At 41.5% G+C, this 23,161-nt stretch overlaps 2 protein-coding genes across 5 annotated transcripts; one reads left to right on the top strand and one right to left on the bottom strand.

The window, feature by feature from the left end:
- Positions 1-605: 605 nt before the first annotated feature.
- TMEM70 (transmembrane protein 70) lies at positions 606-7,008 on the bottom strand. Of its 3 annotated transcripts, none has more exons than XM_056522162.1 (3): positions 6,957-7,008; positions 2,488-2,599; positions 606-1,069 (listed from the first exon to the last, which is right to left on the bottom strand). In XM_056522162.1, exons 1-3 carry the CDS (start codon positions 6,966-6,968, stop codon positions 621-623), a joined length of 573 nt encoding a protein of 190 aa, XP_056378137.1. In that variant the 5' UTR covers positions 6,969-7,008; the 3' UTR covers positions 606-620. The 3 variants fall into 3 exon arrangements, with proteins under 3 accessions (XP_056378137.1, XP_056378136.1, XP_056378135.1); XM_056522161.1 differs by having other exon boundaries at positions 6,815-7,006; XM_056522160.1 differs by lacking the exon at positions 6,957-7,008 and adding an exon at positions 6,433-6,664.
- ELOC (elongin C) lies at positions 6,973-22,423 on the top strand. Of its 2 annotated transcripts, none has more exons than XM_056522167.1 (4): positions 6,973-7,098; positions 13,276-13,309; positions 17,399-17,542; positions 21,981-22,423. In XM_056522167.1, exons 2-4 carry the CDS (start codon positions 13,306-13,308, stop codon positions 22,169-22,171), a joined length of 339 nt encoding a protein of 112 aa, XP_056378142.1. In that variant the 5' UTR covers positions 6,973-7,098; positions 13,276-13,305; the 3' UTR covers positions 22,172-22,423. The 2 variants fall into 2 exon arrangements, with proteins under 2 accessions (XP_056378142.1, XP_056378143.1); XM_056522168.1 differs by having other exon boundaries at positions 6,975-7,094.
- The last annotated feature ends 738 nt before the right edge of the window (positions 22,424-23,161 follow it).

The following is a 23,161-nucleotide window of genomic DNA, read 5'->3' as shown; positions in this document are numbered from 1 at the left end:
TAAGTTCGCTCATCTCTACTCGGGACCTCAGACTGGGCTAAAGGTTTAACTTCCAAGGTCCAAAAAGTTACCAAATTAACTGTACATGTTTTTCAGTATAGCTGTATTCTGATTAGAGAAGCTTTGTGTGTGTGTGTGGTTTTAATTGTTGGAGGAGCCATAAAACACAACCAAAAATATCCATGTAAAAAAGAAATATTAAGGGCACTTACCCATCTCCATTAAAACTTCTGGAATCTTTATTAATTTGGCAACAGCAGATACAAACAATGCAGGTTAGGAAGAGTTCCCTGTGGGTTACTAGTCTGCCCATTCCTAACCTGCACTGTTTGTATCTGCTGTTGCCAAATTAATAAAGATTCCAGAGGTTTTTATGAAGATGGGTAAGTGCCCTTAATATTTATTTTCTGCATGGATGTGCAGTCATTGATCTAAACTGTATTTAAGTGGGCACTGCCTAATACCCTGTGGGATCGATCGGCCAAGGAGATTTAGTACTCTATAGGCTCTGTAGGCTATAAATCGTGTACCTACAGCAGTTCCGAGGCATCTCTACTTTGCTTGGATAAAAGAAAAAATATAGTCATCCTAAATAAAAAGGACACTTTTACAAACATGATTTATTTTTCCTTAGAGGCAGGATCTAGATCTTCTGAATTAAACGTGAAGGGTTTATCATAGCCCATAAGATGTTGATAATCACTGGGATTAGGAAATAACATTGGATTTATCAGCATTGACTTCTTTTTAGCATAAAAAGTTGTGAACATCTTGCTCATTCCGGGTATTTCAACATCCCCTGGAGAAAACTCAGTCCTTTTCTCTCTAAGTAAGGCATTGTAAGTGATTGCAGTATAAAGGTCTTTCTCCTTGTTGTGATATAAGCGAACAACATATCCCTTTGTTACAAAATGCAAAGTAACAGGGGTAATAAAGGTGAAGAATCCAACCATGCCAAGGAAAGCAATTTTCAACGGAAGACTGTTTATACCAATGCCAGACTCTGCAAAAATCATCGGTAGGATGAGCAAGCTGATCATGCTGGTCGAGTAGGAGAAGAACTTGACACCTATATGGAGGACAAAGATACATATATATATTATATTAACATTGAGAAAAAAGGACATCTAAGGTTCATTCTTTTAAAGGGGAACTCCGGTACAGGACATCTCATTCCCTATCCACAGGATACGGGGGGGGGGGGGGGGGGGTCCGACCACTGCGACCCTCAGAGATTTCCTACCTGGTATCCCAACACTCTTCATGCACGGAGCGACCACCTCTCTTTGTACGGATTATTGTCATCCACGTCAGGGAGGGGTGGCCACCACGCCCCTACATATACCTCTATGGGAGAGCCGGAAATACACAAACACTGTATCTTCGGCTCTTACATAGAGATACATGGAGGGGCGTGTTGGCCACCGCTTTGTGCTGTAGTAGAAAGTAATCTGTGCACATTTATATGGGATGTTCTGTACTGGATTTTCCCTTTAAGATCCAGAGGGGAAAAAAACAACCAGTCAATACATACAAATCTACTAGCAGCAATAACAATTAGAATACCCATTATAATTGAACCTACAAACCAACCAACAAAAGCATACACCTGAAATAGTATATTATAATTTATTTACTGATCTAACCTTACAATAAAAAAACATTACAAGGACAAATACCCACCAATAAAATCCAGTTACCCTAGAGGAGAGGATCCTCAACAAAACAAGATCTAGATATTGTATTCTGACTAAAAGCATATTTCCACTATTCAATGCTAAATCATACCTATGGAATGAAAGATGAATACCAACCATTCCCAAATAAAGTATATACAAAACACACACACACATTATATATATATATATATATATATACACACACACAAATACTGACATGTTTGACCATCACTAGCACATTGACATGTGTTGCACAATCTTTTCAGGTCTTACAGAGTATGAAATGCGTGTTGATGTAATCGGGATCCCTGAATGATCTGGATATGTCCACAACAGGCAATTGACTGTTTATTGTGCCATATATACTTTGCTGTTTGGAAATGGATGGTATCATTTGGACAACGAAGGATCAGCATTTTGAAATTTAGCATGAAAACTGCAGTACTTTGTGTGCCCAAGACAATAAACACACAGGTCATATACAAAAACCTCAACAATACTGCAGTGTTATTCTTACCCACTACTTTGAAACAGGACTTGGAGGGTATATTCACACTTGACATATGTGTATAATATGAATGACTTAAAATGATTTCCATTCATCAGAAAGGGGAGATCTGGCAGCAAGCACATTGATTTCTCCAACCCTTATACGGAACTGTCACAGAAATTTTTCACAACAAATCTGCAGCATACAAATTCATCCTTACACCTACTATTTGCTGGCAGAAGTCAAGTAGGATGAGCACAGTCAAGTGGAGAGACTTAGGTTATATCAGCTTTGTGACTGCATAGAATTAGAACCTACCAAGCACCGCTGTTCCCAGATTTCCAATATAAATTAGTCTGTCCTGCTCATGGTTTTGGGGAGTGGAGGATGTGCTGATGAAACGAACAAACTTCACATCTGGTACAGAAACCTATTGTAGAGAAATTACCAAAAAATAAATAAAAGCTATAAAAGAGTATTAAAGCTGGAATATACATCATATAAAGAAATTATTTTTCTCATGACATATCTATCTCACAGGCGAAGGCTAACGCTTCGGTTTAGCCAACAGATATTAAAGGGGTATTCCGGGTTTCTATTTTATTTCTTACTAGACTATGCTACAGGGGCTGTAAAGTTAGTGTAGTTCATAATATAGTGTCTGTATCTGTGTTTCATTGGGGGTCTTGCAATTGTGATTTTTGCACCAATGTTTTGTTTTTTTTTTTTTTTTTTTTTTTTTACAGAATACAAAACCTGGTTTTCCCAGGTTGCAGTGCGCACTGAGACATTACATCACTATCCAGGTGTTCCGAGGGAGCCTGTCTTTGCTTCAATTGGCGGAACGACCGCTGGGTGGGAGGAAGATCGTTCTGACTGGGACAGTCTGTAAGAGATGGTGTAGCCATGGAGAGCATTCAGTGTAAGGAAGGGGGCAGGGAAAGAATGTCAGTGTGACAAAAGGAAGGAGTAAGTGTGGGGCAATGCACACGGGGAGTTTGTATAGAGGTCAGGTTGTACTAAAGCAAGAAGCCCAACACGCTTGTCTGGCGGATTGTGTAAAGAATTTTTTTTGGCTGGGAGAAGTCTTCAAGATGACCTGGGCCAGATGGAGAAAAAAGCAAAAGTGAACCACTAAGATCAGAGAAGACGTCACCGAGAGTCAACAGATATAACTGTTATCACTTATATGGTTTCCACATCCGGTGTACAGCTGGTATCTACTCTATACGGTCCTGTATACAGTATAATCACTAATATATTATACACATCTTGTGTAAAGCTGGAATGTACCTCTATATTGTCTAGTATATAATCACTTATATGGTATACATATCATGTGTACAGCTGGTATCTACTCTATATGCTCGTAGCATACATCGTGGCTCAGCCGTTGATTACTTTAGTGTGCATAAATTAGTTCAGCTTTTCAAGGGCTTAGACATGTCTTAGATCTCATTCCAAGGGATGACAGTCTTAGATCTCCTAGGACTGTATCCACCTTTTCCAGGCAACCGGAGCCCTTGGAAAGCTGAACTAATTTATGCATACTAAAGTAAAGTAATCAACGGCCAAGCCACAAGGAACACTACGAGTCAATTTACCGTAAATTTACGGAACCTGAGAGTCAGATATAACTTATCACTTATATGGTTCCCAAATCCTGTGTACATCTGGTATGTACCTCTATATTGTCCTGTATATCATCACATATGGTATAAAGATCCTGTGTACAGCTGGTATCTACTCTATACGGTCCTGTATACAGTATAATCACTAATATGTTATACAGATCCAGTGTAAAGCTGGCATCTACCTCTATATTGTCTGGTATATAATCACTTATCTGGTATACAGATCCTATGTACAGCTGGTATCTACCTCTATATGGTCCTGTATATATTCACTTATACAGTCATGGCCGCAAAATGTTGGCACCCCTGAAAGTATTTCTTACAGAAAAGGATTGCAGTAACACATGTTTTGCTATACACATGTTTATTCAATTTGTGTGTATTGGAACTAAATCAAAAAGAGGGAGGGAAAAAAAAGCAAATTGGACATAAGGTCACACCAAACTCCAAAAATGGGCTGGACAACATTATTGGCCCACTTTCAAAATTGTGAGAAAAATAAGATTGTTTCAAGCATGTGATGCTCCTTTAAACTCACCTGGAGCAAGTAGCAGGTGTGGGCAACATAAAAAAAAAAAAATAATTAACACCTGAAAGCAGATAAAAAGGAGAGAAGTTCACTTAGTCTTTGCATTGTGTGTCTGTGTGTGCCACACTAAGCATGGACAACAGAAAGAGGAGAAGAGAACTGTCTGAGGACTTGAGAACCAAAATTGTGGAAAAATATCAACTCTCTCAAGGTTACAAGTCCATCTCCAGAGATCTAGATTTGCCTTTGTCCACAGAACGCAACATTATCAAGAAGTTTGCAACCCATGGCACTGTAGCTAATCTCTCTAAGCATGGACGGAAGAGAAAAATTGATGAAAGGTGTCAACAAAGGATAGTTTGGATGGTGGATAAGCAGCCCCAAACAAGTTCCAAAGATATTCACGCTGTCCTGCAGGCTCAGGGAACATCAGTGTCAGCACGAACTATGAAGCGCTATGGCAGGAGACCCAGGAAGACCCCACTGACACAGAGACATTAAAAAGCAAGACATTTTGCCAAAATTAACTTGAGTAAGCCAAAATCCTTCTGGGAAAACGTCTTGTGGACAGATGAGACCAAGATAGAGCTTTATGGTAAAGTACATCATTCTACTGTTTACCAAAAATGGAATGAGGCCTACAAAGAAAAGAACACAGTACCTACAGTGAAATATGGTGGAGGTTCAATGGTGTTTTGCTGCCTCTGGAACTGGGTGCCTTGAATGTGTGCAAGGCATCATGAAATCTGAGGATTACCAACAGATTTTGGGTCGCACTGTACAGCCCAGTATCAGAAAGCTGGGTTTGCGTCCGAGATATTGGGTCTTCCAGCAGGACAATGACCCCAAACATCTGTCAAAAAGCCCCTGGAAATGGATGGCAACAAAGTGCAGGAGAGTTCTGAAGTGGCCAGCAATGAGTCCAGATCTATATCCCTTTGGACATCTGTGGAGAGATCTTAAAATTGCTGTTGGGAAAAGGCGCCTTCCAATAAGAGAGGCCTGGAGCAGTTTGTAAAGGAAGAGTGGTCCAACATTCCGGCTGAGAGGTGTAAGAAGTTTATTGATGGTTATAGGAAGTGACTGATTTCAGTTATTTTTTCCAAAGGGTGTGCAACCAAATATTATGTTAAGGAAGCCAATAATTTTGTCATGTCCATTTTTTGATTTTGGTGTGACATTATGTCCAATTTGCTTTTTTTTTTCCCCTCCCTTTTTTTGGTTTAGTTCCAATACACACAAAGGGAATAAACATGTGTATAGCAAAACATGTGTTACTGCAATCCTTTTCTGTGAGAAATACTTCATTTTCTTGAACAATTTCAGGGGTGCCAATATTTACGACCATGACTGTATGGTATACAGATCCTGTGTACACCTGGTACATACCCCTACGATGTCCTGTAAACAATCACTTATATGGTGTACAGATCCTGTGTACAGCTGGTATCTACCACTATATGGTGAATGCATTGAGGGAAAATTGCTCTGTATATTAGTGGTATTTATTCAGTATCAATGTGCTGGTAATAGTAAGTAATAAGTATAGTAAGGTGGCAATTACAGTTGTGTGAACTTACAGTAAACTTGCAAGCAGTAATTTTTCTGCCACGATGTCCCGTCACCGTATAACGTCCGTAATGAATTACGGGCATATACGGGTGCAAACGGGCAGTTACAAAACCCCATAGGCTGCAATGCGATTTAGTCACGGCCGTCAGGGGTTTTGTAACGGCCGGGTTTCACCAATATAGTGACGGAACTTCTGACGGAAGTTCCTAAACGGAACAATTTCATAGTGTGAAAGAGGCCTAAGACTGTCATACCGGACGTTTCCAGGCAACCGGAGCCCTTGGAAAGCGGATATAATTTATGCAGACCAAAGTAATCAACACCAAGCCACGAGGTACGCTACAAGCCAATTTACTGTAAGTTCACGCAACTCTAGTGGTAATATATCCCCCCCCCCCCATTACAATCACGTGACAGGTGGAGCCCCCTTTATTACACCACCAGTACAATAGCACAGGAGGCTGACATATCACGTGACAGGTGGAGTCCCCCTTCATTACACCACAGTACATCCAATGTCAGCTTCACCTGTCTCCCCGGCGGAGCACTGCACGGTGCTCTGAGGGAGAGGATAGGGAGACCGAGCCGTGTATTCCCGACCCCCACACCCGCCGTCCTGCACAGCGCCCCTAGCGCCGGTGTTCGCCCCCAGCAGACTGCCACCCGTAGCATCTTCGTCCTCTGCGCCCGTGACCCGGATGTACAGCGCCTCTCATTCAGCTGCCTCCCGGGCTACTGTTCTATGTCCCGGATGTAGTAGGTAGATGCTGAGTAGGTTATATCTGGAGTGTTTCCTATCCTGTGGCTCGGCTGTCCCGAGCATGATGGGAAATGTAGTTTTCAAACAGTTGGAGGGTCAAAGGTTAGAGAACACTGATATGACAATTATGTCACGTGACAGCGCCTATACCTTGTTGGTAGATATAGTGTTGCTAAAAATAAACGTTAACTGTATACACATAATGCGGTAGTTCTGTGTTGCAATGTTATGACGTAACGTCTACGTCACCCTCCTGGCTGCTTTACAGTGAAAAGTTTAGACTAGTCGTCACCCTGGTAACCATAGGAACGTTACAGCGGACTCCGGGTGACGTATTTCCGGTTCCGCTGCAGGGCCGAGACCTTCCGGAAGTGATTGGGCTGCCGTCGCTAGGTGGTCCCCGAGCCTGTGGTGGGAGAAACGGTGCCCGGTGGGTAAGTGGCTGCGTTATGTGGGGGGATTATCCGGCGGGGTTGTATATACCCGAGGTGTATCACATCTGTGCTGTTGTTACAATGTTTCAGCCTCCTCTGTAATACGTTCTTTCTTAGAACTATAATATAGATCAAGATCTATACAAAGCTGTATCCAACCTATTTACATGATCTGTGTTTACTATTTTGTTTTATCTTCTTCTCCATTGTCCTACAAACTGCTATATACTACTGCTATATACTGTATGTAAGTAAAGGGCCACCTCCATATTACACCTACAGGAGTTTATAGGAGATTAGTCTCACATCTGTCGACCTTAAGTTGTTGTGAAACTACAACTCCCAGTATGGCAGGACACCTGTGCAACATCTGGAGGTTCGTGGATTTGGGACCACTGAGCTATACTGTGACAAGTACCTAAGCTGCAAAACTACAATATCCAGCATGTCCGGACAGCCGTTGTCATGCAGGCAGTTGTAGTTTTACTACATCTTGAGGTTTATGGATTGGACACCACTGTTAGGACATCCCATTATGTATCCATAGACATTATATGGAGCTGCTCCCACTCTTTTATACAGTTTTCCTACAAGATTTTGGAGGTTTCTGTGAATTTTTGCCCTTTCAACCAGAAGAGGATTTCTGAGAGGTCCGATACTGAGGTTGGATGAGAGGATCTGGTCACAATTAGGGATCAACCGATATTGATTTTTTTTTTTTAGCGCCGACACCTATAATCTGTGAACTTTCAGGCCGATAGCCGAAATCAATGTACTGCAGCGCTTTTGCAGGGCCAGAGACCACTGCCGTCACCTGCTTCTCTCCCCCTGCCTGTCCTGGGGTCCTCCTGAGTCCAACCACCACCTCCGCTGAACGCCCCGCCTGCTTCTCTACCCCTGCCGGTCCTGAGTCCAACCACCGCCACTGCCCCATTGTCTCTCCTATCCCCAGTTTTATAATTACCTGTTTCCGGGGTCCGCGCTACTTCTGGCTTCGGCGGCGTTCTGAGCTGTTACTGTGCGCACTGACGGTGACTTTTTGTTGAGGACATCACTTGTCATTGCGCAGCGCATAGCAATAGCGCAGGACGCCACAGGAGCCAGAAGTAGTGTGGACCCCGGGAACGGGTAATTATAAAACCATGGATAGGGGAGGCAATGGGGCGGCGGTCTCTGGCCAGGGCATTATCGACAAGGTAATTGCCGATACAGATAACGTCCAAAATCGTGAATATCGGCCAAACCAATAATCGGTTGATTCCTAATCACAATCTGCACTCTCCCTAGGTCATCCCAAAGGTGGTGGTTGTAGATCTTACTTTGTGCACTGGGGCACAGTTATTCTGAAACAGAAAAGGGCTGAACCCACAGGGCTCATTTAAATGGCAAATTTTTTCAGGCGGCCGTCCTGGACGCTAGGACCCCTCGAAAATGCACATCTCCATAGTAATGCATTTCCAAAAGGATTCCACTGAAAGAATAAACATGTTCATTCTTTCTGCAGAGTCTGGAATTAAAATTAAAATGTCTTAGTATTCAAAAGCATTAAAGGGTTACTCAGCTCCCCAGCATCTGAAACATTGAGTTCCGAACACTCTGTGCCGGCTTCCGCGATCACGCCCGCCCCCTTGTGACGTCACTGCCTGCCCCCTCAATGAAAGTCTATGGGAAGAGGGTGCGACGGTGGTCACGCCCCCTCCCATAGACTTGCATTGAGGGGGCGGGCGTGAACACAGAAGCCCGCACACAGCCTTCGGAACTCAATGTTCCGGACGCTGGGGAGCGGAGTAACCCTTTAAAAGGCTACTACGGCACTTAAAGAGGCACTGTCATTACGAAAAACTTTTTCATAATGGAACAATAATATAAAGCATACCAAATGATAAACTTACAGAATAGAACCGAGAAGTACATCATTCAATAAAGAGACATACAATATCTAAGATCAAGACAATAAGAGGAAGAAAGCCATGGGTCCCACACCCATTGGAAAAAGGCCACCCCATCTTCCCTCATGGCAGATAACTTTTCTGAGAGACTTATATGGGGAGATTTATCAAAACCTGTGCAAAGGAAAAAGTTGCCAATTGCAACCAATCAGATTGCGTCTTTCATTTTTGACAAGGCCTTTGCAAAATGAAAGTGATCTGACTGGTTGCTATGGGCAACTTTTCCTTTCCACAGGTTTTGAGAAATCTCTCCCATAGTGTACACCCTGGAGGGCACAGCCTCAAAAAATAACTCTTGCTGCTTCCAAATTCCAAAATTTGAATACCCTAAAAGACATACGGGAGGCCTATCACCAAGCAGACAAAGCACAGGGGTAAAAGGACAAGAAATGCCAGTTGTCTCTAAGCAGATCCACTATTCTCTTCCATAAGCATGTGCCTTAGAGCATCCCCACCAAGTATGATGCATAGTCACCATTTGGGGACACCCTCAGAAGCACAGCAGGGAGGAAGATGGGAACATAGAATGAAGACAGGAAGGTACATAGTACGCCCTATGAAGAATTTTCAAGGAGGTCTCCGTAAGGGAGACCTGCCAACTACCCTTGCACAAGACTTCACAACAAGCTTGCCACCTCGGTAAATCCCAGGTAAACTGAGAATCATCCTCCCATTGAGTCATAAAAGGCAATTTCTGACCCAAGGGGGGATAGTTCAAGTGGGCACAGAGGACTGAGAGGAAGCCAGGACAAAGAGGGGAATAACGGACAGAGGATTCCATCATCACAGGGCAAACAGAAATTCCAGCCGGAGTAATTGCACTTATAAAAGGAAAAATCTGGAGAATCTGAAAAGATTCGGAAGCAGGGGGATGGTACCATACAACAAACTTAGAGTGAGAGGTGAGCCTCTTATTCACCAAGAAATCAGCCAAAGGGGTTAAGCGTTGGACCGCCCACCAGGAAAAGTAATCGGGACAGAGACCAGGGGAGAAAAAAGGGTTTATGGAAGAGAGGAACAAGAGGGGAAGGGTTAGACTGGAGAGAAAAACAAAAGTGGACTTGTCACCACAGAGCAAGAGAATGCAGGACTATGCGGGCCGAAGAGGGAAACAGATGGGCCACAGAGGATGAGGACCACATGAGAGCAGGTAGGGAGTAGGGTTTAATCAGCTCCAATTCAAGAGACACTCAGAGGGGAGCCCCCCGTACCGCATTATCAAAGGACAATTGGGATAACCTGGCGGCATAATAATGTTTCAGCAGGTTAGGGACAGACATGCTTGGCTCATTTTATAGTGCTAGACTGTAATACAACACAAACTACAAAGATAGGCTAACACTGAAGAAAGTGCACACCACTATAGTATTATAAATACAAATCGGTATTTTATTGCACATATAAATATCCAAAACCTATAATAACATCACATATTTATTGTAAAAGTACAGGCTGGCAGTGAAGAAGCATTAAAAAGCTATAGAGAAAAAGTTAAAATATGTAAAATACAGATAAAAGCCGCAAAAAGACAAAGACTAATTGCCAAAGAGAGTAAAACTAACCTCAAAATGTTCTTTAACTATATGAATAGCAAAAAGGTCAAAAATGAAAGTGCTGGCCCTTTTAAAAATGATGAGGAAGAAATTATAAACAGGGATCAGGAAAAAGCTAATATACTAAACAAATTCTTCTTCACTGTATTCACCGAGCAAAATGAAATGCCAGGTGAAATACAGCGAGATAAGGTAAAATCCCCAGTACAGGTCACCTGTCTAACCCAGGAAGAAGTACAGTGCCGCCTACAAAAAAATCTAAATAGACAAATCAACAGGTCCAGATGGCATTCACCCCTGTGTTCTAAAGGAATTAAGTAATGTAATAGACAGACCTCTATTTTTAATATTCAGGGACTCTATAGTAACAGGGACTGTTCCACAGGACTGGTGCATGACAAATGTGGTGCCAATCTTTAAAAAGGGGACAAAAGGTGACCCCGGGAATTACAGACCTCCGTTATATGTAAATTGTTTGAGGGTTTTCTAAGGGATGCTATTTTGGAGTATCTTGATAAAAATAAATGTATGACTCCATATCGGCATGGCTTTATGAGGGATCGGCCCTGTCAAACTAACCTGATCAGCTTTTATGAGGATGTGAGCTCCAGACTGGACCAGGGGGAATCGCTGGATGTCGTATATATGGATTTTTCCAAAGCATTTGATACGGTGCCACATAAAAGATTGGTGCATAAAATGGGAAGGATTGGTCTGGGGGAGAATGTGGGTAATAAACTGGCTCAGTAATAGGAAACAGGGTGGTTATTAATAGTACTTATTCTGATTGGGTGACTGTTACTAGTGGGGTACCACAGGGGTCAGTCTTGGTCCTGTTCTATTTAATATATTTATTAATGACCTTGTATAGGGGTTGAATAGTAAAGTAGCAATCTTTGCAGATGATACTAAACTCTGTAAAGCAGTAAACACAATAGAGGACAGTGCACTGTTACAAATGGATCTGGATAGGTTAGAGGTTTGGGCTGGGAAGTGGCAGATGAGGTTCAACACTGATAAATGTAAGGTAATGCACATGGGAAGGAAAAATCCGGGACAGGGTTATATGTTAAATGGGAGAACACTTGGGACGACTCACGTGGAAAAGGACTTAGGGGTCTTAGTTAATAATACATTTAGCTGTAGTGACCAGTGTCAGGCAGCTGCTGCCAAGGCAAATAAAATCATGGGGTGCATCAATAGGGGCATAGATGCCCATGACAAGGAAATAATTCTACCGCTGTACAAGTCACTAGTCAGACCACACATAGAATACTGTATACAGTACTGGGCACCAGTGTACAAGAAAGATATAGTGGAGCTGGAGAGGGTTCAAAGACGGGCAACCAGAGTAATACGGGGAATGGGAGGACTAAAGTACCCAGAAAGATTATCAGAATTAGGGTTATTTAGTTTAGAAAAAAGAAGGCTTAGGGGAGACCTAATAACTATGTATAAATATATCAGGGGGCAGTACAGAGATCTCTCCCATGATCTATTTATACCCAGGACTGTATCTATAACAAGGGGGCATCCTCTACATCTAGAGGAAAGAAGGTTTCTACACCAGCACAGACGGGGTTCTTTACTGTAAGAGCAGCGAGACTGTGGAATTCTTTCCCAGAGGAGGTGGTCAATGTGAACTCTGTAAAAGAGTTAAAAAAGGGCTGGATGCATTTTTGGAGAATAATAACATTACAGGTTATGGATTCTAGATTTATAGGGACAGAATGTTGATCCAGGGATTTATTCTGATGACATATTTGGAGTTGGGAAGAAATTTTTACCTCTAGTATGAGGGTTTTTTGCCTTCCCCTTGATCAACTCAATAGGGACTCATTAGGGTTATAGGTTGAACTAGATGGACTCTGGTCTTTTTTCAACCTTATGAACTATGTTACAAAATGACATTTAAAATCAAGTAAAACTGCTCACTAGGAGCATAGCACAACCCTGGAGAGGGGCCATGAACCCCCTCCCACAGGAAAGTGACCCCGTCCTAAGTAACGCACTGTCTACCTTCTAACCAGTATTGATGTAACAATATTGTTAATATGCCCCTATAAATATCCACTGTAAAAAAATAATGGTGTTCCAGCATGACCCCGTCCACCCTCCTCTAAGCTGCGTTCCCTCTCGGGAGCGCACATAGAGACTCAGCAGAGGGCAGGCACATACATTCTCTCTATGGCCGCTCGCGCTGCACTGAGGTTGCGTACAGCAAGATCAATGTTACAGGAGGAGAAGGGGAGATTCAGGGGGCGGGGATATTTAAATTAGGTGTGCCGGCACGATCACGGGGCTTGCTCTCTGGCTGTTTTTTTTTTTTTTTTGTATATATACAGGGCGAGAGCGAGCTGTGGTCTGATGTCATTTCCTGGGATGGGACCACTGCCTGGCCAGCAGCGGTCCGAACTCGTGAGGAGGGAGGGGGGTTGAATGCATGCTGGACCAGTAGGGAGACACCTAGTGGTCAGCATTTCAAAGATAAAAAAAAACTGTTATAACTACTTTTTTATTTTTTAAACAAATATATTAGAAAGATTTTTATTTTTTTAATAAGGTATAACATATCAAATTTTATTTTAATGAGTGCCCATTTGGTAATAGTATATAAATCTACATCAATATATTATATAAATTATATTAAGTGTTATATTTTTGTTTCTCTTTAGGAATATTTATTCAGAAGATATATCATCAGAATGGGTAGGTTCAGTATTTTCTGTACATTTTGTTATACAGCATATTTGAAAATAATGTATTTACTTTCTTCATGGTACCTTCTTTCTCCTTTATTTAATTTGTAAAGTAGGGTAATTATCTTAAATGGAAGTAATGAGCTCTCGGATGTCTGTGGTGCGGGCTGATTAGGGGGAGTCATCCTTCACTGAATAGAGTAGGGGGAGTCAGGGATGTGGAATTTCTATCGCCCGATGCCCGGGACTAGCAGTTTTGGGCGCCGGGCAGGTGAATTTGTCCGGCCCTTAGCCCGGCTTCGGGCAAGCAGGGCCGGACCTGACAAGTGCGGCATCGATCTGCAGTCTGTATGGAGCGGGCTCCCGACTCCTGCCCGCTCCATACGCTGCAGCCTGTATCCTCTGAAGCAGACCAGGGGAGATGAGAAGCTGTGTATGTCTTCTCTCCCCTGCTCTGCAGACGTGCGGGGGAGATGAGGGGGCGTGGCTTATTTCTCCCCGTGCAGACCTGCTTCCTCTGCCTTCGCTCCCCGCACGTCTGCACGGGGAGATGCTTGCGGCGCTCACAGAGGAGTATGGAGCGGGCTCGGGATTCCTGCCCGCTTTATACTCTGCAGCCCCCGGCTGGTCACAGTAGCCGGGGGCCGCCGCTAATAGCCAGCATGCGGCGATCGCCGTGGCTGGCTATTAACCCTTTAGATCGCCGCTGACAGCGGCGTCTAAAGGGAGATGTGAATGCTCCCTGGTGGGCTAGTGGGGTGGATCGCCCCCCCCCCCCGCAGCGCGATCGCAGGGGGGGTGATCCACTATGGAGGTAGCCGGAGGACTCACCTCTGCTTCCTCCTGTCCCGGCTCTGTCATTGATAGATCCTGGCTGGACTAGGCTCTATCAATGGATCACAGAGCTTACAGATTAATAGAGTTCAATAGAACTATATTCATCTGTCTGAGGAATCTAATGATTCCTCCTATAAGTGTAATAAAGTGTAAAAAAATAAATAAAATAAAAAAGTTTTAATAAAAGTTTGAAAGACACACATTAACCTAGTGGTCTTCAAACTGTGCCCTTCCAGATGTTACAAAACTTTTGCAACATCTGGAGGGCCACAGTTTGAAGACCGCTGCATTAACCCCTTCCATGTTAAAAGTTCAAATCACCCCCTTTTCCTATATAAAAACATGCAAACATAATAAAAATAAACATATTTGGTATATTTGCTTCGTGCGTAATTGTACAACCTATGAAAATATAACATTATGTATCCCGTACGGTAAATGTAAAAAAATACCAAACCACAGATTTGCAATTTTTATAATATCCCAGAAAAAAAAAGTTAAAAAGCGATTAAAAAGTCAGATCAATACCAAAATGATACCGATACAAAAAACTGATTATGGCGCAAGACATGAGCCCTCATACAGCCTGGTATGTGAAAAAAAAATAAAGCTACAGGGGTTAAAAAATGGCAATTAAAAAAATTTGAAAAAGTCCAGAATTAGTAAAACATGACGTAAATTATACAAATCTGGTATTGCTGTAATCAGGCGCCTAAAGTATAAAACTAACATGTTACCTCAACCACAAGGTAAATGGCGCAGAAAAGAAAACCATCAAATCTGCAAAATTCTCTTTTACTATTTCAATTTCACTTCCCTTAATATATATATATTTTTGGTTCGGAGAATATGTTATTGAAAAATTAAAAGGTGTCATTATAGTAGGTAGTTATGGCTATTATAGGGCGAGGAGTAAAAAATGAGAGTGTAAAAGCAAAAATTGGCCCGGACAAGTGGATCGTCATGAGGGACAAGTAGATTTTGCTCCATTTTAGTCCCGTGGACAAGTAGTTTTTTATAAAATTTCCACACCCCTGGGGAGTCCTTTTGGTCACCTCTTATACAACTCTGCAGGGGAATTTGTTGTTGCCTGGGGTGTTAGTAACCAATGATTCACACGGTACATGTGAAACATGTATTTGGGGACTTCTTTAAAATAATGAAAACATACCTGCCATTTGAAAATATTTTTAAAAACCTGCCTGTTTTTATTATATTAAACCTTTAGAGTGATGACTTTTGGGCCCTTACTGCTGTTATTGAGCCCTTAAGAGCTCCTCCATGGTGTCCAGCTATTTATCATTCTCTTGTAGGAATGGGTTATTGATGCACTGGTTTTACAAGCTGCTATTTGAGCAGAAATGAAATAAATAGCAACAGCACAGCAAAAAATAGGTTACAGTGAGCACTGAACTGGTGCTGAGATGAGGAAGTGTTAATTTACATTTCGGAGACATTGAGAATCTGCTGGCAGAGGCAGGTTTGCAGTTACACACCTGAGGATCGCCCTTCCTCCTCTCCTGCACATAGCAATAGTTAAACCCCACCACCATTGCCTGTTATGTGTCCTGGTCTGTCTGTCTGATTCTATAGGCAAAATTCCACTAACAACAAACATTCTAAGGGGTACTCCAGGAAAGTGTGTGTGTGTATATATAAGATGAAAAGCTCCAAAGTCACCACACTACGTGGATATGTTCCCTATAAACCATCCGGCCTGATATGTGCAAGGCTTATGTTGTCTCCTTTGGCTGCTTGATTTCTTTTGCCATCCTTCTGTCCCCTTGCCTATCATTGCAGCTCTGCTCTGCCAGCCCCTACCCTCCTGCTCTGTGAGCAGACAGAAATGTAGTGTCCGATTGGCTTAAGCTGCACACACATCCCAGCTAAAGGGAGCATGACCCCCCCCCCCCAAGTACCCCCGTTTCTTGCTTCTCATTCATCAGTACAAGGCAGACACCAGTCTGTATCTCTCAGCAGGAGGGTGGGGGCTGCTTTCAGAGAGGGATTTGGACAGAGACAGAATGAATGACTGGATTATGTAATTCCCTCACGTCATGCATGTAACTGACAACCAATGAGGGAAAACTGCTCTAAGTAGCTAATGAACGATAGTTAGACAATTAAATAGATTGATGAGAGGGAAAGGATGGGTTATGGGTTTAGTTCCTCGGACTACCCCTTTAACAGCAGATTGCATGGAAGTGAGACCCTTTGTGGCCAAGACTTTAGAGTTTTCTTTCCTCCAGGAGTTATTTTTGACAAACAGATTCACAGATCAAATATATTACAGATCAAATGTCTTTGTAGTGTGTTTTAGGTTGGCTTAAGTTTACCGAACTTGTTATTAAAGGAAACCTGTCACATTTAAAACGCAGACCAATCTTCAGGCAGCATGTTAGGAGGAGGTGAGAAGATCGAGCTATAGGGGAGATGTATTAAAACCTGCCCATAGCAACCAATCAGATCACTTCTTTCATTTTTAAAAAGTCCTCTGAAAAATGAAAGAAGCAATCTGGTTGCTATGGGCAACTGGCAAAACTTTTCCTCTGCACAGGTTTTGATAAATCTTCACCATAGTTTTGTAGGAAACGTTCCAAGATAACTTGTTTGTTCATGTAAGTCTCAGCTCAGAATGAGCTAAGTAGTCCTGTGGGTGGTCCTGCTCAGTGACTGACAGCTCTTTGTGTATAGCAAGCTGTTAATCGCTGAGTAGGACCGTTCACATGCCTACTTGGCTCAGAATGAGCCTAGAGGCTTATAAATAAATGAATTGTTATTCTGGAACATTTGCCACAAAACTACATAACAATCTACTGAGCTACTACTGTTCTATGACAAGATACCTGCAGATGGGACTACATTTTTAATAGGACACGTTACTTTTTAAAGACTTAAGGCCGGGTTCACACGGCAGAATCTTAGGAGGAAATTTCCACCGGATATCCTGTGGGCGGCACAACGACTGCGTAGACTGCATTGCCGTCCCTATAGATGGCAGTGTATTTCTCAGCGGATCATTCGGTCGATCTGCTCTGAAATGCATTGCCATCTGTGGGGACGACAATACAGTCCACGTGATCCTAGCGCCACCCACAGGATATCCGGCAGAAATTCTTTCCAGAGTTTCCACATTGCCTACTTGGCCTAACAATTTATAGAGCTCAAATTCCTGTGGAGATCAGTTGATAAATGGATAATAACATCTTATTAGTTATTTTCTTAGTGCTGTGAAGTGATTTGCAATAATATGTGTTTCCAGACGGTGAAGAGAAGACATATGGCGGCTGTGAAGGGCCTGATGCTATGTATGTAAAACTTATTTCCTCTGATGGTCATGAGTTCATTGTTAAAAGGGAACATGCTTTGACATCTGGAACAATAAAGGCCATGTTGAGTGGTCCAGGTATGTGTGATTCTATTTTATTTTTGTTTTTGGGATCCTTTTTTTTTTCCCCTCAATTTTTAAAGGGGTACTCTAGTGCAGTGTTTCCAACCCAACCCAGTCCTCAAGGCACACCAACAGTCCAGGATTTAAAATTTTCCCTGTTCTATTCCAATGGAGTAACTGAAAAAACCCGGAATGTTGGTGTGCCTTGAGGACTGGGTTGGGAAACACTGCTCTAGTGGAAAACAAATTTTTATTTTTCAAATCAACTGGTTCCAAAAAGTTAAACAGATTTGTAAATTACTTCTATCAAAAAATTGTAATCCTTCAAGTACTTATCAGCTGCTGTATGCTCCAGAGGAACCTGAGTATTTTTTTCTGTCTGACCACAGTGCTCTCTGCTCAATTTCCTGTGGATCATACAGCAGCTGATGAGTACTGGCAGGATTAAGATTTTTAAATAGAAGTAATTTACAAATCTGTTTATCTTTCTGGCACTAGTTGATTTGGGGAAAAAAAGTTTTCCACTGGAGTACCCCTTTTAAGTCATAAATTGGCATTTCACCATATTGTAATCACTTGTATAGAGTATATTTTGGTTACTTTAATAGTATTAAATACTACACGATATGCTATGTACAACACCATACACAGCTCCATCATATCATTAAATAAATTATAATCTGACTGTGTAAGGGAAAAAGATGACCATATCTTGGTGACAAATAATGAGTATTTGGCTTCGGCATGAGATATATATATGACTGGCAGAGCAGCACCATACTTTGCCCAATAGCTACTTGTATCCAAGCTATTTGGCCGGAGGAGGGGTAAAAAAATAAACAAAACTTCCCTACCCCAATCCCCTCAGATGCTGTTTTGACAGTTTCTGGTCCCTGCTCATCTTCTGGTTCCAGTGATGTCATCTCAACAAGAACTACTCGCTCAACCAATCACGGACTGGGCAGTGCACGGCTGCACTGCTGATTGTCTCAGGGGACAAAGCTTCCCAGGAAGAGGAACAGGAGCCAATAAAGCAGCAGCTAAGGGACATTGGGGTAGTTTAGTGTCATCTATAATTATCTTTTTTTCATATTCTTTCCCTAGAGGTGATGGACATGATTATAAAATCAAGGTTTGAGCATTAGGCATACATGCTCATTGATGTAATAATCCGGGATATGAACGGATAGGGAATAAGTTTCAGATCGCAGGGGGTCCAACCGCTGGGGCCCCCCGCAATCTCCCGTACGTGGCCCTCGGCTCTTTGCCGAAATAGTGTTTTGACCTCCGCGTGACTCAGCGGCCGACACGCCCCCTCAATACATTTCTATGGCGGAGGCTGCCACATCATGCGGTGTTCGTACACTCCCCCTTTGTGGCTGAGTGCCGGGGTCCAACCACTGGGGCCCCAGCGATCTGAAACTTGTCCCCTATCCTTAGGATAGGGGATAAGTTTTCTTATCCCAGAGTACTCCTTTATGCCTCTATCACATATTTATTATAAAAAATACCTCTTTTCATTAGCTCACAATGTTAGAAATCCTCTCAGGGGAAGGGGGCGGCGACAGGTGTGTCTGCTTATTCAGCCTTGTCCATGTATCATCTCTTGTCCATAACTCATAGACAAGCCTGATGCTGCTTTAGGACTGGTTAGTGCCCCAGTAGGTATGGGAACCCCTAGTGGTGGGATTTTCAGGAGCCGTTTCTTTATTAAACATTTAAAAAAAATGTAAACCATATTACAAAAGGTATTTAATTTTCATCAGTAACAACATATAAAAGTTTTTGGATCTGACAGTTCCCATTTAAACACCCCCTGATTTTATAATCTCAACCATCCCCTAATAGTTACTCCCATAATTAAAACAGAGTTCCTGCCCATCTGACTGATTCCCTGATCTGTCAGACAAAATGTAAAGCCACATATCTCCGAAATGAAGGGGCATATCAAGAAAGGTATATAACCGTGGCATCCTAAGCTGGTTAATGACAACAAAATGTACATTTTTTTAGGTTGATCACAGGTTCTGTTTAAGCCATTTATCTTGTTCTTTCATTCCTGAACTCATAACAACACTTATCTAATAGACGGCTGTAGTTCAGGACTCAATTGACATGTCAATTCTTAAAGCTGGAATTAAAGGGGTACTCAAGTAGAAAACTTTTTTTTATTTTTTTTGTAAATCGACTGGTGTCAAAAAGTTAACCAGATTTGTAAATGAATTCTATTAAAAAAAAATCTTAATCCTTCCAGTACTTATTAGCTGCTGTATTCTATAGTGGAAGTTCTTTTCTTTTTTGGATTTCATTTCTGTCTGACCATAGTGCTCTCTGCTGACACCTCTGTCCGTGTCAGGAACTGTCCAGAGCAGGAGAAAATCCCCATAGCAAACATATGCTGCTTTCGACAGTTCCTAAAATGGACAGCGGTGTCAGCAGAGAGCACTGTGGACAGACAGAAAAGAAATCCAAAAACAAAAGAATTTCCTCTGTAGCATACAGCAGCTAATAAGTACTGGAAGGATTAATATTTTTTAATAGTCATTTACAAATCGGTTAAATTTTTTGGCACCAGTTGATTTATAATAATTATTATTATTATTAATAATAATTAATAAAAAATAAAATAAAAGTTTTCCACTGGAGTACCCCTTTAAATCCTTGTCAGGACTTCCCATTGAAATCAATAGGGCTTTGATTTTAGGTAAATGTTGAGGCAGAATATTAGTACAATCTGTCCCAAATTGCATGGAGCAGAAATGGGATTCCGTCGTCAGAATAAGGCCTAAGGCTCAGGTTAAAAAAGAAAACAAAATACTCCCCATTCCTGCTCTTAAAGGGGTACTCCACTGGAAAAAAAATGTAAGGATCAACTGGTGCCAGAAATTTAAACAGATTTGTAAATTACTTCTATTTAAAAATCTTAATCCTTCCAGTATTTATCAACTACTGTATGATCCACAGGAAGTTCTTTTCTGTTTGACCACAGTGCTCTCTGCTGACACCTCTGTCCATACCAGGAACTGTCTAGAGCAGGAGAGGTTTGCTATGGGGATTTGCTTCGACTCTGGACAGTTCCTAAAATGGACAGAGGTGTCAGCAGAAAGCACTGTGGTCAGACAGAAAGGAAATTCAAAAAGAAAAGAACTTCCTGTGGAGCATATACCAGCTGATAAGTACTGGATTAAAATTTTTAAATAGAAGTAATTCACCAATCTGTTTAACTTTCTGGCACCAGTTGATTTTAGAATTTTTTTTTTCCTCCAATGGAGTACCCCTTTAAAGCTCAGCACTTCCTGCTGTCTGTGTCAGCATAGGGAACAATGCTTTTCCAATTCCCCCTTTAGGGTACACAAATTTATTTTTCCAATTCCCTTCAGGGTATAAAAACCCCTCCAGGACTAAGCCCTTTTACTAGGGTTTTCCCTTTAAAATTTAACTTTTATTGTTTTCCACTAAAAGATTTAATGTGATAAGGTGCAAATAATATAAAATGTGTATTAAAAGCACAACCCTTATGTTGGTTTTTACTCCTCAATCCAACTGAAGATTGCTGTTTAAAATTATGCACAATAGTGTCCCCCCCCAACGTTTTGCTGGAAGGAACCGACTTTATCAATGTGCAGGACACTAAATTAGTGTCCTGCACCTTGATAAAGCCGGTTCCTTCCGGCGAAACGTCTGGGGGAACACTATTGTGCGTAATTTTAAACAGCAATCTTCAGTTGGATTGAGGAGTAAATCATAGGATCCCAAAGAAGGGACCCATTATAAAGTAGTTGATCCATGGGAATGGTGACATGGGAGAAATTACTATGAGAACAGCTCCAAATTATAAGAGGCCCAGAAGGGCCCCAAAAACCAACATAAGGGTTGTGGTTTTTAATACACATTTTATATTATTTGCACCTTATCACATTAAATCTTTTAGTGGAAAACAATTAAAGTTAAATTTTAAGGGAAAACCCTAGTAAAAGGGCTTAGTCCTGGAGGGGTTTTTATACCCTGAAGGGAATTGGAAAAAGCATAGGGAACAGGCCCCTCAGCCAATCACTGGCTGCAGCCTTGGCCGGGGTAAAATGGCTTGTAAAATGTGCAGTTTTGCTGCTGCATATGAACTCAGCCTTATTTTTAATCGCTCTTCTTATCCTGTAGCTCTAGGTATTTAGATTTTTTTTTTATATTTTCCTCCCCTTTTTTTTACATCTCGCTTTGTATTTTATCTAATGTAGATAAGTGTAGTCTCCCTGACCCCAGACTTGGACCACATAACACATAATCCTTTCTATCTCTGAACATGTTTTACATTGCCATAATAGGTAAAGTGATCTGGAACCAAAGACAAAGCTGATCTGTCAATAAATACTAACCTTATGTACAATTTATTATATATTTTATATAGGATTTTAACATCCATTTGCATAAAATTATTCCTTATTGCTTTTTTTTATAGGGCAGTTTGCTGAAAACGAAACAAATGAAGTGAATTTTAGAGAGATCCCGTCTCACGTCCTGTCTAAAGTCTGCATGTACTTTACCTACAAAGTCCGTTACACAAACAGTTCTACGGAAATCCCAGAGTTTCCCATTGCGCCGGAGATCGCACTGGAGCTCCTGATGGCAGCCAACTTCCTAGATTGTTGAATAAAGTAAATTATGGGGAAATAACTATGTAAAATGTTTTTCTTTTGTATTTAAAACCATAAAAACCGCCTCCTTTATATATGTTCTTTCCTTTGGTCATCTTAGCATGTTTGCTCTTTGTTTTCTGCGTGATGTACATTATGCTACGGTATTCCCTTATTTCTCAGCAAAGCTCTAAAATCCTCTGCATCTCCACATACAGATTACTTTCCCACATCATAGTAATATTAATAAACCAGTATGAGAATTGGATATTGCTGTTATGGTCTACACTTTTTTTGTATTTTTTATTATTATTATTTTTTTTTTTAACTAGTAATGGTAGAGGTTATGTATTTTACCCATTACCGCAGTGTTTCCCAACCAGGGTGTCCCCAGCTGTTGCAAAAGGCACCCTGGAGGCATCCTGGATGGAAAACACTCCCCTACTGTAGGGTGATTCATATCCATATCGAAGTGTGAGGCCACAACTGCTTTTTTTATATTTTTTTTATATAGAGATAGATAGATAGATAGAGAGATAGAGAGAGATAGAGAGAGATAGAGAGAGATATAGATAGAGAGAGATATAGATAGAGAGAGATATAGATATAGAGAGATAGATAGAGAGAGATAGATAGATAGATAGATAGATAGATAGATAGATAGATAGATAGATAGATAGATAGATAGATAGATAGAGAGAGAGAGAGAGATATATATATATATAGGGAAAACAAAGAAGAAGCACCGTGGTACAGGATTCTAGATCCGTCTGGGTGCTCAGCTTCAGGGGCAGACCGACCCCCAACGTAATATCCTCAAAAAAGTGGAAGCGGCACTCCAAGATCACATCAAAGTAGTGGTTTATTCACTCATCTGTGTAAGCGACGTTTCGGCTTATCAATAAAGCCTTTCTCAAGCATGAATCAACAGTGCAAAAATGGTGTATATATACCCACCCCCCGATTGCACATGCAACAAGGAGGGGGCGTGTGCTCAAAACACAAT

The sequence above is a fragment of the Hyla sarda genome, chromosome 5, assembly GCF_029499605.1.
Source record: "Hyla sarda isolate aHylSar1 chromosome 5, aHylSar1.hap1, whole genome shotgun sequence".
In the NCBI taxonomy this organism is placed as follows: domain Eukaryota; kingdom Metazoa; phylum Chordata; class Amphibia; order Anura; family Hylidae; genus Hyla; species Hyla sarda.
This window is presented reverse-complemented; position numbering and strand designations above follow the sequence as displayed.

Coding starts and splice junctions, on each gene's coding strand:
- TMEM70 (XM_056522160.1), bottom strand. CDS start 6,576: ATGCTACGGGTGGCAGTCTGCTGGGGGCGAACACCGGCGCTAGGGGCG. Junction 2,600..6,432: donor GTGCTCCGCCGGGGAGACAG/GTGAAGCTGACA, acceptor TCTCTACAATAG/GTTTCTGTACCAGATGTGAA. Junction 1,070..2,487: donor TCTGGGAACAGCGGTGCTTG/GTAGGTTCTAAT, acceptor TCCTCCATATAG/GTGTCAAGTTCTTCTCCTAC.
- ELOC (XM_056522167.1), top strand. Junction 17,543..21,980: donor GGCCATGTTGAGTGGTCCAG/GTATGTGTGATT, acceptor TTTTTTTTATAG/GGCAGTTTGCTGAAAACGAA.